This window comes from Elephas maximus, chromosome 16, assembly GCF_024166365.1.
Source record: "Elephas maximus indicus isolate mEleMax1 chromosome 16, mEleMax1 primary haplotype, whole genome shotgun sequence".
Taxonomy (NCBI): Eukaryota; Metazoa; Chordata; class Mammalia; order Proboscidea; family Elephantidae; genus Elephas; species Elephas maximus.
This window is the reverse complement of record NC_064834.1, coordinates 12,410,052-12,426,065: the sequence shown is the minus strand read 5'-3', so window position 1 is coordinate 12,426,065 and position 16,014 is coordinate 12,410,052. Positions and strand designations below refer to the sequence as shown.

General features: G+C 44.8%; 2 protein-coding genes across 5 annotated transcripts in view; one reads left to right on the top strand and one right to left on the bottom strand.

The window, feature by feature from the left end:
* Window positions 1-577: 577 nt before the first annotated feature.
* On the bottom strand, window positions 578-3,181 carry LOC126059843 (dual specificity protein phosphatase 13). The gene is made up of 3 exons (XM_049855845.1): window positions 3,033-3,181; window positions 2,057-2,274; window positions 578-777 (listed from the first exon to the last, which is right to left on the bottom strand). The coding sequence occupies exons 1-3, from the start codon at window positions 3,179-3,181 to the stop codon at window positions 578-580; spliced, it is 567 nt and encodes a 188-aa protein (XP_049711802.1).
* A 1,909-nt stretch (window positions 3,182-5,090) lies between these two features.
* Window positions 5,091-16,014, top strand: part of SAMD8 (sterile alpha motif domain containing 8) — a 72,615-nt gene continuing 61,691 nt past the window's right edge. For 2 of the 4 annotated variants that reach the window (XR_007513438.1, XM_049855130.1), the window contains exon 1: window positions 5,091-5,301. Coding sequence is in view for 2 of the 4 variants with exons in the window: in XM_049855130.1 (XP_049711087.1) it covers window positions 5,128-5,301 (174 nt within the window). In the remaining 2 variants the exon portion in view is untranslated. The remainder of the gene's footprint in view (window positions 5,302-16,014) is intronic. The other 2 variants (XM_049855132.1, XM_049855131.1) reach the window with 2 other exon arrangements.

Sequence of the window (16,014 nt, the reverse complement as noted above, 5' to 3'; positions counted from 1 at the left end):
CTGCAGCCAAATTTTCTTCCTGAGGCTGTAGCTGGGTCTAGAACTGAGGGGAGGGAGATGCAGAGGTTATAGGCTTGGCAGAGGTGCAGGAAGGTCCAGACAGCCACAGGTGCCAGGTCTGACCATGGCGAGGTTCAGGTGAGCTCCCACAGCCTTTCTGCTGAGGAGGCAGGACAAGCCAGCCTCACAAGCTCTTCCATTTTATACTTTCCACTCCCTTCCTTCTTAGCCTTTCCACTCTTTCTGAGGTCTGAGAACCTGGATAAGCTGCAGGAGAGGAAGGCCTACAGGAGTATTGCCTAAGCCAGGTCCTGGTGAGACCTTGGGTCAACGAGGGGATCCCAGTATCTTGGGGAGTGGGCCTGGTCTCTTTCAGCCTTCATTTCCAGCCACATACATCCCTCCTGCCAACCAACCACTGAACTGGTCCCATCCCATGTCCCCAGCCTTTACTTGACCCCTTACTTCTAACTGTAGCCTTGCCCCCTGCCCAGCCCCTCACCTGACTTCTCACTTTAATGGCACCCAGCCTTGCCCCCTTACCCCCCAACCTCCTGCCCAGCCCTCACCTGGCCCCTCAGTTCCGGCCTGCACCCCACAACTGCTGATCCAGCTGGCACAGCTGGTGGAGGAAGCCTCGGTTGGGGAAGACCCATCGGTGCTGCCGCACAGTGATCACCGCCTGGCGCAAGGACAACTTCTGGCGCAGCATGAGGTAGGCGAGGACCAGCGTGGCAGAGCGGCTCACACCCACCACACAGTGCACCAGGACCTTGGCTGAGGAAGACATCCTAGTGAAAGACCCTTCTCTACCAGGAGACCCTCCCAGGGCCTGGGATGGAGACCCAAGTTCCTTTCCCTTGTCTACCTTGGGCATACTCTGTGACCCTGTGGCCTTATGGGCCTGTTTCCTGATTTGTCAAATGGGTAGACTAACATCTGTTTTGGGATGAGGTCCAACTCACATGACTTACAAGACCCTCTAAGAGCTTCCCCTGCTGAGCCCACCTCTCATCTCAGGTGATCCCACCCTAACTCTCAGCTCTAGGAACACTGGGTAGTTTTCAGTTCCTTGAAGCTGTCATGGTCTCTGCCCTCCAGCTTTGGCACATGCTATTTCAACTACCTGAAAAAGTTTTCCCCTGCTCTTGGTCTGACTAAGTTCAAGTCATTCATCAGGTCTCAAATGAAACAATGTTGCCTCACATGGGCTTCCCTGACCACCTCAGGGTATTGCCTGAATCACAGAACAGCCCATGGCTTTTGCATGTGGTCCAGTGAGTACTGTTGTAGAGAAAGGTCCCCTACCTCTCTGATCCTTGGAGTGAGTTGAGTGCCCCACTCTTCACCTTTGCCTACGGTAGCACTCACGACACTTCACAATTTGGCTGTCTTTCCATCACACAGGTAACAGTTCCATGAGGCAGGGGCCCTACATTGCTTTCTTCTGGGTTCCCAGTATCTAGCTCAGAGCCTGGCACATGGCAGATACCCAGTAAATGGCTGGTGAGTGAACGGATGAATGTTAAACTGTTTGGGATGTTAAAAAGTGCTGTGTCATTCCCATCACATTGGTGAGGAAACTGAAGTCCAGAGAGAGGTGGTAGTTGCCCAGGGTCACGTAGCAAGGGGCACAGCTGTCTCCCTGAATGAACTCTAGCTTCCCCGAGGTCTTTTGTCGTACCTTAGGTATTTGAAGTTTTTTTTTTTTTTTTCCCTATCTGAAAGTACTTTGGGGCAGAGGTGAGATATCCAGGTACCAAATGGATTTTCCAAAGCTAAGTGATTCATGAAAAGAACTCTTTTGCTATTTGGGAGGCCTGGCTTCCAGCCGCAGAGCTGCTCCTAACTCATAGCCTTGTATTAACATGACCTTGTATTCTAGGGCTTAGTTTCCCCATCTGTGAACATTAAGCAAAGAATTAAAAAAAAAAAAAAAAAAAACCTGGCCGGTTTAAAAACCAGGAATGGGAGGGCACTCATGATTGGGGGGAAACTGGGTATCCCCCCCCTGACTGAGCAGAATGGAATCTGGGAGAAAGAGCCCAAGTCTTACCCCCAGGTGTGCTTAGGGCGCAATGGATGAAGTCAGCTGCGGAGGAGAAGTAGGCACTGATGTTGAAGTCAGGGAGGTCGTGGGCTGGCACCCCCAGGTAGCTCACATTGCTGCCATAGAAGTCAGGGCCGCCCTGGCAGTAGAGGCCCCCATGGGCCGCGTTCAGCACATGGGTGATGCCCAGCTTCCACAGCTCAAAGCGGTTATTTGCCGTGGCCCTGGAAAGGGCAGGAAGGGTGCTGGATGCTGGCTGGGCCATGAGTCCAGGAACGAGGCTTTGCCTGGACCTCTGCTTCAGAGGGATGGGGCCCAGCAAGCTCCAGCTGGAGTCTGCAGGCCACAGCCCCACCCCAGTCCTTTCTGGTGGGAGGGTTGGTAGTGCAGGGAGTTACCTTTAGACCCTCTTTGGTTTCTGAGGTAAACTGCCCCTGCCTTGGCCAGGGCAGGAAGGAAAAGATTGCCTCAGCCCTGGGACCCAGCTGCCCCTCCTTTCCTGTTCGTCTCCTCCCACACATATTCCACATCTCCTGGCCACCACTTCCTAACTGCTTCTAATTTGCAAATGTTTAAAGATGACATCTTACCTGATTCACATTCAGTCAGGCTTCCCCACCTACTCTGTGACCAGATAAGAGAGGATGGAACCAGGACGAGGGGCTCTCTGTCCACCCCAAATCACCATTCCTCAGGCGTCTGCCCTCCCGGGCTCACCAGTTATACCAGATCTACCAGAAAACTTCAGGGGCCCCTGGAAAGCACCCCACTTTCAGGCAGGTAAAATCCCTGCCCTGCCGCCCCCTGGTGGCCGAGCCTGGTCACTGCCCCGTCTTCAGCACAGGGGGTCCTGGACAAAGTCCCTGGCCTGGGATGCTCAGAACCGAACCATTTTTCCTTGTTCCCGCCCCACCCCCATCCCTGCTAAAGTGTCAAGAACTGTCAGTCCCTTTCACCATTCCCTCCACCAGCTATCACTCACGCATCTCCTATGAAAAGGTTGGGCCAGACTTCGTCCACTCGGCTGCAAGAGACCTTTCCCTCCCTCAAGAGCTCCTCCAGCTCCAGGACACTGGAGCAAGGTGCGGCTTTGGTGTCTCCCCCCAACCCTGGGAGTGAGGCCTCAGCCATGGGCCAGCCCACCGGCCCTCTGCCTCTGCCGTCACTCCTCTCTGCCTCTCCAGTGTCATTTCTTCTCCGAGATTGGCAGGAACAGGTGGGACAGGACAGTGACTCAGCAAGCCACCGGGGCCTCCAGAGAGGACAGAACCTTTACTCAAGTCACTGCCCCAGGCATCGTGAGAAGGGGAAATCAGAGCGACCTCTGTAAGTCACTCCAACTTCCTCAACCTCAGTTTTTCGTCTGTAAAGTAAGGATCATTACACCCATCTCTGAGGACTGCTGTGAGAATGAAGTGAAACAAAGGATATGCTGTGTCAATCACATAGTAAGTGCTTACGAAACACTTGTTGAATTAATAAATTTAGAGCCCTCCATAAGGCTGCCTGACTCTGAGGCCTGAGTTAAAGCAGAGATCCAGGGTGGAGAAAAAAGACGTGGCTGGCTCCATGGCTGAATCGTAAAAAAATCTCTGCACGTCTAGGTGGGCCACAAACTGGGTGGGAGTCTTATGTCTGGGTTATGGGGCTCAGGGCCATTTTCCTGAGTTATAGAGTCTAGAAATGTGGACAGAAGGCATGTTGTTGTTTTTAGGTGCTGTCAAGTCGGTTTCAGCTCATAGCGACCCTACATGCAACAGAACGAAAGGAGAGGAGGCACAGCGGATCTCACAGGGTTTCTGGTGAAAGGTTTGAACAATGGCCTTGTAGTGAAGATGCCTTATTTCTCAAAAGAGAAGGCTGAAAAGGGCCTCGTATGTCAAACGGGGAGAGGGAGGTAAACATAGTCCTAGACTTTCTGAAGAGCCAAAGAGCTTAACTGTCATCAGAAACATTTAGAGGGTTGGAAGGGAGACTTCTCTGCCTATAAGGGCTTTTGGCCCCAGAATAGAAACTGAGACAGGTCTCTCTGTCCTTCTGCCAGGGCTGGTTTTCAGCAGAAGAGATGAAATGTCTTGCCCTCTCCCAGGTGACTTCATGAAGGTGGTGACAGGGCTGGGAGGGGTATGAGCTGCAATGGGAAGAGCTCCCATGTGCCCCTAAGTTCAGCTTGGGGGGAAAGGCCACACCAGAGTGCACCATGGAAGCAGCCTGCACTAATGTCCACAACAGAACATACCAACCCCACCAGACCCCCACCCAGGTTACCCTGCAGTGTGTGAGGAGGCAGGGCTGAGGAGGGGATAGAGCCCAGGAAAAAGCTGGCTTTGGACTTGGTTTGTGCCACCTCGAGGTCTGTGTTGGGAAGGGGTCCTTCCCTCAGGATAGTATAGTAGGGTAAGACGATCATAGGTTCTAAAGTTAGACAAATTTGGGTTCAAATACTGGCTTTGGCACATATTAACTGCGGCACCTCAGGCAAGTCTCTTGCCTCTTCCATGTCGTAATATCTGCCTCATAGAGTTGTCACAGGAGTTCCTGGGTGGTGCAGTTAACATGCTAAGCTGCTAACCGAACTGTTGGAGGTTTGAGTCTACCCAGAGACGCCTTGGAAGAAAGGCCTGGAGTTGTACTTCTGAAAAATCAACCATTGAAAACTCTATAGAGCACAGTTCTACTGACACTCATAGGGTCATCATGAGTTAGAATCAACCAAACAGCAACTAGTTTTAGAGTTGCCACAAAGATTAAATGAGATCTCATACAGCCTTGGGTATTAGGGCTGTCAGACTAAAGAGGCAATAAACGGTAACAACCCCATGGGCGCTGCCCTATCTCAGTCACTAACTCCTCCCACTTGGGGCCTCGGGCCTGACGCATGCGCTCTCAGGTTTCCCTGCTGCGTTTTCCCTTCGCAGCTCCCTTCTCCGCCCATCTTGAGCCCCGCGTCTCTTCCGGCCTTGGCTCCGCCCCTCTGCCGGTAGGACCCCACCTCCCGCCGGTAGGGCCCCGCCTCTCGAGGCAGTTCCGGTTGGGCTTCCAGCTGCTGCCGGCGCGGCTGTGGCGGGGCCGAAGCGATGCCTGCGCGCAGCCGCCCCCGCCCCCGCCTTCACGCCGGCTCCCCGCCCCGGGCTCCGCCCCCGCCGCTGGAGGCTCTTCACTCCGGCGAGGCCCGTCGGGCGCCGGACTCCGACGGCGGCTCGGACGCCGGGTCGGAGGTGGGTCCGGAGAGCCGGGCTCCGGCCGCGGAGGTGAGTGGGAGCGGAGGCGAGGGGAGTTTGTGGGGGCGAGTGGGGGGCCAGGGCCGGGATCCGGGGGCACGGGCAGACGGCTGAGGGAGCCTGTAGTCAGCTGCGGAATGGAAGCTGAGGGGAGTGGAGGTTGTGCAGGAGGTGGCGACGACCGGAGGCTGAGGTTACGGTAAGGGGAGGCTGAGGGGCGAGAGGAAGTGGCCGACTGAGGGGCGTGTGGCCTGGAAGAGGCACGACGTGGAGGCATTCGGAGGCAGGAGAGTGAGGGGCGAAGACCGAAGAGGTCCCACGGGGCGTGGACCGGAGGAGGAGATGCTCTGGGGCTTGGCAGTGGGGGTGAGGTTGGAAGGAGCGGGGCCAGGGTGGGCGTTCCCACATGGCGCGGGGGAGCGCGGGGCTGGCTAGGTCACCTCACCAGGGTGGGGGTGGTGCCGGCGGGGGTGGGATTTAGGTTTGACTGGAGAGGCTGCGGGGTGTCGGCGGGGAGTCGTCTGGCCTAAAGGGTTGAGTGAAGCGTCGAAAACGAGAAATGGGATCAAGAAGGAAAAGGAGCCCTTGGGGATCTAATTTAGGGCTTTGACATTTTCACAGGTTGTCTTTCAAAGATCACTGGAGTAGTGTACTTGGATTTTAGGCTCTGATGTATGTGGACAGTGGATCTTTTTAAGAATCTGGTGTTGGAGGGGCAGTGTTCATCACTCATTTGCCTGGAGGACTGGAGGAGGTAGTGGAAAGGAAGTGGTGTTTGGGCAAGGTAGTGAAGAGGAGTGATTCTAAAAATCAAGATTTCTCCTAAGAGTAGCAGTGTAGTTTTTTGTTTTTTTTTTTTGTATTTCTTAAATTAGTTTATTTCAAATACCAGACAAATTTTAGATCTATTAAAAAATATGTGTATAATACATTACTTTTAAGTTTCAGAAATTAAGCTGGAAACAAAACTTTGCACAGTTGGGCTTTACAGGTGCTCGGTATTGACTTGCTCCACCCTGACGGCTTGAGTTGACTCGTGTGTTTACCACAGTGAAAACTATGGCCGATGCAAGTTGCTGGGTTAACAGGGTAAAGCTAGATATGAAGTCACCACAGTCCAGGAGCCTAACAGATCTCCCTCGCCCTGGTGATCTTCAAAGTCACCTCTTGAAAATTTGACGGATACTTTTGACAGATTTGCAGGACCAATATTTAAATACAGTTTTACAGATAGCATATGAATAATATTTTTAGTAAAGTGATCTAGAAAAATAAGGGTAGAGCATGCTTGTTGTTGACAGCTAACAGAACTGGGACAAGGCAGTCCACAGATGCTTTTTATAGAAGGCATAGTACCAAAAACGTAATTGTGCCAGGAAAAATCATGATTGCAGTGTTCGTATTCACTTCGGTAGAAATAAACTAATTTCTTTTTGTATGTTGTTAAATTATAGCATGACTTCATGAAGTTTTTTACTTTAGGCCCATGTTTTCTATTTTGTTTTACTTTTACTCTTTGTCTAATTATGGGTTTTGCAAAGTTGTTGGCCATTTCAAAACACTTAGTATTTTCTCCCGTAAACTAGTATCTGTTGTTTAATTTTCACGAGATGATAATTTGCTGATTGCAACAAGCTTTTTAATTATTTTATGTGTATAGACTATGTCATACTGTCAGATGCTCAGTGGAAGAGTATTTCTTTGAAGCTGTTAGATGGAGTTATATAATTTATATATTAGCGCCTAAGAGTTATTTTATTTATTTCTCTTTGACAGGCCACTCAGTTGTAAAGTAAAGCAGTTTTAGGGTAGAGCAATTTCTCTAAGGCTAAAAAGATCTCTATTACTCCAGAAGAAGCCATTATGAGTGCAGTGGCAGAACATGCAGGCATGTTTAGATAAATTAATTCTGATTTCAGTACCACTCTCCGCGTTCTGCGAAGACTCTTATTCACATTGTACAACTGCTTGTAAATATTTTTATTTTGCATGTAATTAGATCCTGGATGTTTCTTCAAAACTTTGTCACAGCTGACTTAAAGATATTTTCATGGCTTTTCTGATAATTCAGATTCGAACGTTGTTTTTTAGAAACTACTGTATTAGATGTTCTAATGAATTATTATTAGTAGTAGTAGTATTGTTTTGTTTTTGGCTGTAATAACTAGCTGTTCTTTCAAGGTTTTTACCTCCAGGCGTGATATAACATATACTGTTAATATTTGGATGTAAACTTGGATAGACGTCTCTCTTCAGATTTTACCCCCTTCATTCTTTATGAAATGGTGTATCGTTAGTGAAGGTTCAGTTCACTTTTACATTTAAAACTTCTATAGCTTTGATAACTTTTTGGACATCAAATTGACTTATTTAAGATATGAATGCAACTGCATATTTTGCTAAATTACCTGTGAAGCTCTTTTGAAAGATTATGGTATTTGGTAGAAAAATATAGTATGAACTACTTGTAATTCTTTCAGTGGATTTAGGTTACAGAGGGAGACTATGCCATCTCGTGCCCAGATTAAACGTTTTGTTTTTTGCAAAGATTCGGTGGGCACCTAATTTTTTTCACTTTTCTCTCATGTGTTGGTATGTCTGCAAATAAAATCCCAAAACCAAGCCCACTGCTGTTGAGTTGATTCCCACTCATTGTTACCCTGTGGGACAGAATCGAACTGTCCCGTAGGGTTTCCAAGGCTGTAAATCTTTATGGAAACAGACTGCCATGTCTTTCTGCCGTGGAGCGGCTGGTGGATTCAAACTGCTGACCCTTCCGTTAGCAGGCAAGCACTTAACCACTGGGGTGCCTCTTGTTTGCAAATAAGATTGTGTTAATTGTTTACAAAATGGTTTGTCTTTAATTTTTGCTTTCATGTGGCTTCTGGAACTCTTGAAACTTTCTGGAGGGTTTAATTTTGGGTTTTTTTTTTTTTTTTTCCTTCTCTGAGGGTATGTTGTAACACATTGAGAGGTAATAGGGCAAAAACAGAAAGAGCATTTGACTAAAGGCGTCATCATGACAGTGATTCTTACTTTAGGTCTTTTGTTTCTCTTGGCCTTGGGAAATCAGGAGGTTAACTAAAAATAGGAGCACATGGGCCAGGCATACTTGGAGGAGAAATCAGTGTTTACACGTGGTCTTGGTAAATTTGCCATCTGAAAAAGTGTAGATGTGGATTTGTGACAGACCCGTGGCGTGAATGTGCCCGTACCTCCTCCTCCCATATGTACAGTACCATCATTACCAGATCATAAACCTAGTGTTCTGGTTGAGTTTAATGATTTAATGACTTATATTTAAATGCCCTGTTACTCTACTTTATACTAGGCTCTCCCACTAATATAATCACTTACAGGATGTAACATAGTGTCTGCTACCTTGTCTCTTGCTCAAGGTGATAGAAACCAGAACTTGGTTATAATAGCTTCACCACAGTGTTTCACCATAAAGCAATGTTTTGTGATATGTACACCAAAGGAGTCATCATGGTGACCCCATGTGTTATAGAGTAAAACTGCTCCATAGGCTTGGCTGTAATCTTGACAGAAGCACATCACTCACTAGACCTTTCTTCTGTGGCACTGATGAGTAGATTCAAACAGCCAACGTTTAGGTTAGTAGTCAGAATCAACTTGACAGCAATGGGTTTGGATGTTTTTGTGGGGGAATTGTATTTGTCTTGAGTTTTTATTGTGGGCTTAAGTAGGCTTACGAATTGTGGCAGAGAACGAGAGGTGATAATGTAAGTATCTATTAGCCTGATGCTTTTTCTGGTCCCTTGAAATTCTTGACCGATAAGAAATTCTAGTGGGATGTGAGAACCATGAATTCTGCTGATTTAGGGTCTTATTGTAGGTTAAACCGTGTCACACTTGAGTTATTGTAAACGCCTGCAAATTTTTTATTGTTTGAAACTTTGTGACTAAATTAAATTGATGTCAGATTTATTAATATAATATTGGCATCAAAGTCAAAGATTACTGAAACAATGCATTAAAATTGGGTCCGAATCCAATATTATAATGGGGTTTGAAGTTCTGAGCCAGTTTCTCATTTTTCATTATGTTGATTTGATTTTGAGATGTACCGTATTTAAAAATAAAGATATTAAACACCTAGCATGCCCAAATACTGTTTGAGTGATTAGAATAAGACTTGGAATTTTATGTATTTGACTTCTTTACTGTGTGTTCTGACATGCAGGCTTGTCAAGAACCTTTCACTAAACTCACCAGTAAATTTTGATAGTTATATAAAAATTAATTTTTGTTATAACGAGGATGTAAACTGAATAGTGAAATCTGCCTAATTCTTACTCATTAAGCTGGGACAGTTCTGGATATGATGTAGAATTAGCCGCGGCTTGCAGTAAGAGGCTTAAAGACAAGGTGGAGCCAGAAGAAGTGTGTGTTGTTTGGTATAAGTGACTTTTCTTGTATAGTATATGAGTGTGTGTGGTCAGGGAAGCAAAAACTGCCCTAAAACTTAAGTGCAGCCAAAGAATGATGATGAAACTGAGGAGGCAATTTAATTTCTTCAAATATGCTGCTCCAAATTCCACTGCTCAGAAGTGCCCAGAAGTGGGACATAACAAGACAGTAGAAAATCACTGCTAGAGTTTCAAAAACGGAGTGGTTCAGGGTCTTTGAAATTGTTCAGTGCCCTGAGTTTTGTAATTATAGCAGATTTCGTAGAGGTTTTGGAAACAATGCCCTGTGCTTACTAAGAAAAAGTAAAATATTTTTTGATAAATATAAGGAGAAAACAGTAATTTTTGGTTTGCCTACCAAAAAGGAAGGTTTCCATTTAGGATTGAGAATAAAAAGTAGGCTGATAAAACTAGATAATCCCAAGTACTATAAACTGCAAAACTGTTGATCACAAAGTTTGGCCATAAATGCCCAAAGTAATTCTTGTTCTCTTACATCACAGTTCAGGCTTTTTGCTTCGATAAGAATTGCTTTTATGTTATGCTTTATGGATCTGTAAATTAGTGTAATTTGTCTCTATTGTGTGCATATTAGATAAGCGTCATCAGGTAAAATTGGATTTAGGCCTGTTTTAGCATGAATGCAACTATAATGTATACTTGCCCTAAGAAAAATATATTAACACTAACTTTTTATAATTTTTTTTATCTTTTCCTTTGGGATATGGGTTTTATCTTTTAGCTTTTATACATCACTTGGAAACAGTAACTTAAAATTTTTTTTACAAATAGGCAATAACTTATAAAAACAGCATACTTTGTGTTTATGAATCAAGTTTCATCAGTTGTTCTAAATTCCGCTAGGGGCACTTGAATGTATGACTTTCAAAGACAACCATGGAATTTTAGAGATAGAGGATGATTGCTTTAGACAGCTGTACTCCAGTATTCTGGAGTATTGAAAATACACACACACACAATCAAACAATCAGTCAAGTGAACTACAAGAAATATCCAGCATATTTAAATCACTATACCTGCCATCTGAATATGGACATTGGCTCTGTAAAGTTAAACAGAAAAAGTTTTGTTAGTACATCTTGTGCATTCTAAAGATTGTCTGTTGATAAATCAGAAGCCATTTTGATCTCTTGTGTGTTGGTATAATGAACCCCAGTAGAATAGTTTGTGTCTTTCCAGTTATTGGTGTCTGCCACTTTAGGAAGTTTCCCAATTTCTTCCCAAATTGCTAAACTTCGTGTGTGCTTTTAGGTGTCAACAATAATCAGTTGCATTGACCTATGACATACTTAAAAAAAAAATATTGGCAAGTGGTATGCCCCTGTTGAAATACTTTTACTTAGTTAAATATGATATTAAATAATATAGAGATTATATGAGAAACATGTTGCAGTGTAGAATTCTGCATTGGTTAACTGCAATCACTTTTGTTATTTTACTTCTCAGTTTATGTTAGTTGATTACATTGTCGTTTTGCTGTAATTTGATCCTGAGCAAAACTTTTATACGATTTAACCAGTTATTTTCAAATATTCATATTTATTTTGTATTAACCCAAAGTTCAAGAGTTAGGAGTTTATCTTGCCTAATGGATTTGACTGTTCATTGATAGATGACTATCTGGATTTAATTTCAGGCCTAGGGCAGCGTCGTGTGTCAGAAAGAGTTGATGATGATGGCAATACTTGCTTCATTTATTGAGCACTTTTTATTTGCCAAGCATTGTTGTAAATGTATTACATGTATTATTCGATGTAATCCTCACAACAAACTTAAGAAGTAGGAACTAGTATTCTCCCCCGATTTACAGAGAGACACTGGGGGCCTAAGGAGGTTGATCATATAGCTATAAGTGGTAAATCCAGGATTTGAACCTAGGTAGTCTGAGTCCAGAGCCAGCACTCTTCCCTACTATGCTTTCTGGGTTTTATATAAGATTCTGTTGGAAAATAGCTGTCTGAAATGGACTTAACTCCCTATCCTTGGTTTCTTCAGCTGTAAATTGAGGAAATTGTACTACATCTCTCAGGTCACTTCCAATTCTGACATAGTAAGAATTCTGTCATCTTGATTTACAAAACATGATGCCTTTAATGTTTAATATTGTGTATCTAAGTATTTTCTGTTCATAATCACTTGATCCATTAAAGTGTGGGGGGGGGAACCTTTGCCATTGAGTCATTCCGACTCATAGTGGCCCTATAGTACAGAGTAGAACTGTCCCATAGTGTTTCCAAGGAGCACCTGGTGGATTTGAACTGCCCACCTTTTGGTTAGCCATTATGCCACCAGGGTTTCCCTAAAGTATAAAGGTTTAAATCAATTCTAGAATTCCAATAAATTCTACCAAGTCACACTGTTAATGGGTGATGGGGCTGGATCTATAATAAGTCTTCTCTTGGGCTTTTTGATCTTGCTGGTTGCCTCACAATTTCCTGCCTTTTATTTAGTGTGTGTATGCACATATGGATTAATAATTGCATTTAGTCGAGCTTTTAAGTTTCAGTCCATATCTATTTAAGTGATATTCTTCAAAAGTGAGAAATAGCGGGGATGGTTCAACATTAGAAAAACAATCAATGTAATCCATCACATGAATAAAACAAAAGATAAGAACCACATGATCTTATCCATTGGTGCAGAAAAGGCATTCGACAAAGTCCAATACCCATTCGTGATAAAAACTCTTAGCAAAATATGAATAGAAGGGGAAGGGAAATCCTCAACATAATAAAGAGCATTTATACAAAGCCAGCAGCCAAAAAACCTAAATGGAGAGAGCCTGAAAGCATTCCCCTTGAGAACAGGGAACCAGACAAGGATGTCCTTTATCACCACTCTTATTCAACATTGTGCTAGGAGGTCCTAGCCAGAGCAGTTAGGTAAGAAAAAGAAATAAAGGGCATCCAGATTGGCAAGGAAGAAGTAAAAGTATACCTATTTGCAGATGATAAGATCTATACACAGAAAACCCCAAAGAATTCATGAGAAAACTACTGGGACTAATAGAAAATTTCAGCAAAGTATCAAGATACAAGATGAACATACAAAAGTCAGTTGGATTCTGCATCCCACTTTGGAGTGTGGTGTCTGGGGTCTTAAACGCTAGCAAGCAGCCATCTAAGATGCATCAATTGGTCTCAACCCACCTGGGTCAAAGGAGAATGAAGAACACCAAGGTCACAAGCTAATTATGAGCCTAAGAGACAAAAGGAGCCACATGAACTGAGACTAGAAGAACTAGATGGTGCCCGGCCACAACCGATGACTGCCGTGACAGGGAGCACAACAGAGAACCCCTGAGGGAGCAGGAGATCAGTGGGATGCAGACCCCAAATTCTCGTAAAAAGACCAGTCTTAATGGTCTGACTAAGACTAGAAGAATCCTGGTGGTCATGGTCCCCAGACCTTCTGTTGGCCCAGGACAGGAACCATTCCAGAAGACAACTCATCAGACATGGAAGGGACTGGACAATGAGTTCGAGAGAGAGATGCTGATGATGAGTGAGCTACTTGTATCAGGTGGACACGTGAGACTATGTTGGCATTTCTTGTCTAGAGGGGAGATGGGAGGGTAGAGAGGGTTAGAAACTGACAAAATTGTCATGAAAGGAGAGACTGGAAGGAGGGAGCGGGCTGACTCATTAGGGGGAGAGTAAGTGGGAGTATGTAGTAAGGTGTATATAAGTTTATGTGTGAGAGACTGACTTGATTTGTAAACTTTCCCTTAAAGCACAATGCAAATTATAAAAAAAAAAGAAGTCACTTTTCTCCTCGCCCTTGGGGAGCAGTCTTGGCAGCAGCAGCTCCGACTGACTCCTGTTCCTTATGCAATGAAATAAAGGTGCCTTTCCTGCTCCAAAAAAAAAAAAAAAAAAAAAACAGTTGGATCCCTCTACACCAACAAAGAGAACTACAAAGAGAAAATCACCAAATCAATACCATTTGCAATAGTCCCCAAGAAGATAAAATACTTAGGAATAAATCTAACCAGGGGCATAAAAGAAAACTAAAGACACTACTGCAGGAAACCCAAAGACACCTACATGAGTGGAAAAACATACCTTGCTCATGGATAGGAAGACTCAACATTGTGAAAATGTCACTTCTACCCAAGGTGATATACAGATACAATGCAATCTTGATCCAAATTCTGATGGCATTTTTTTCACATGATGGAGAAACAAATCACCAACTTCATATGGAAAGGGAAGAGGCCCTGGATAAGTAAAGCATTACTGAAGAAGAACAAAGTGGGTAGCCTCACACTGCCTGATTTTAGAACCTATTATACCGCCACAGTAGTCAGAACAGCTTGGTAGTAGTACAAAAACAGATACATAAACCAATGGAACAGAGTTCAGAATCCAGACGTAAATTGATCCACTTACGAGCAGCTCATATTTGACAAAAGCCCAGAGTCTGTTTAACAGATGGTGCTGGTGTAACTGGATACCCATCTGCAAAAAAAATGAAACAAGACCCACACTTCACACCATGTAGAAAAACTAACTCAAAATGGATCAAAGAGGGCGGAGCCAAGATGGCAGAATAGGCAGATGCTTCCGGAGAGCCCTCTTTACAACAAAGACCTGAAAAAACAATTGAAATGAGTATATTTGTGACAAGCTGGGAGCCCTGAGCATCAAAGGCAAGCTTAGATAATGAACTGAGGGGCAGGGGGAGGAAGAGACCGTTCAGAAGTGGAGAGGACTTACCAGACCTGAATCGTGGGGAGCCCTCGGACACCATTCCCAGAGTGGTGGTGGCAGTGGTGGTCTGGTACTGTTGTTCAGCCGCAGTTTCCTCAGGGAGAAGCAACCAGCCACACAGCCTACTCACACCTCCAGAACCTGAGGAGAGCAGCGCTCTTGGCAAAAGCTAACTATGTGCGTATATTTTACTGCTCCCCCCCACCCCCACCCCCAAGCTGGCTTCAGTGGCTGAATCCCTGGGCCTGAGATAGACCCTGGCGAGTGCCTAGAGCCATTCTCCGGGCCTTGGGGAAGGAAAAAATTTGCAACTGGGGGGAAAAGATAATTTGTTAGCTCCATTAACCGGGGGAGCTCAGGACAGAAGCGGTTCCTGTCCAGGCATAAACCGTCTGTGGACCTTGAGCACCTTTCCCTTCTGCATGGACCTGTGTGGGCCTATTTCAGGAGAATAGGCCCTTGTTGGCAAACTCCAACCGTTTCAGCTGTGCAGTGGACAGGTGGGTGTTTGATTTTTGACATTGCTTTGCCTATTAAACAAGGTCCTCACCTACCCATATCAGGGACCTAAGGAATGGTAGCTCCACTCAGGTCACCCAGCCACCCACAACAGGGGTCCAAAGATAACTGGTACCTCCCAGTCCTTACAACCAAAAACTTCAGGTGCCCATGGTCCGTCTGCAGAACCCACACACCACCACGCTCTAGGGAACAGAGACGCGTTTTCCTCAGAGACTCTTGGGGGTTGGCTCTCAGCCTCCTGCCTCGTTCAGAGCGTGATCCCCTGCTGCAGTCAGATACCAGTATATACACCAATCACCCCTGCCCCTCTAAGATGGTAGGACACAGCCTGTACCACTCACTTGATGATCAGCTACCTGGAAACCTGAGCTGAATTCATACAAGAAAACTGAATGGACTCCTAGACTGATATACCTGATAACAGCTCTAGCCAGCTGGGGACATGACACCAGAGCTCCAAAGGTGAAAATAATCGAGCTAGCTCACTCAAGCAACCCATAGGGGTATACCAAAACAAAACAAAGCAAGCAGCTACGACACAGTAAGCAAGAATAAACTAATACAATAACTTATAGATGGCTCGGAGACAACAGTCAGTATCAAGTCACATAAAGAAACAGACCATGATCACCTCAACAGGCTCTCAAAACAAAGAACCCAGGAATCTTCTAGATGAAAGTGCATGCCTGGAATTACCAGCTGCAGAATACAAAAGTTTAATATACAGAACCCTTCAAGACATCAGGAAGGAAATGAGGCAATATGCAGAACAAGCCAAGGAACACACAGATAAAGGAACTGAAGAAATTAGAAAGATTATTCAGGGACATAATGAAAAGTTTAATTAGCTGGAAAAACCCATAGAAAGACAGCAATCAGAAATTCAGAAGAAAATTACAGAATTAGACAACTCAATAGAAAGTCAGAGGAGCAGAATTGAGCAAGTAGAAGCTAGAATTTCCGAACTCAGAGATAAATCACTTGGCACTAATATATTTGAAGAAAAATCAGATAACAATTAAAAAAAATGAAACCTTAAGAATCATGTGGGACTT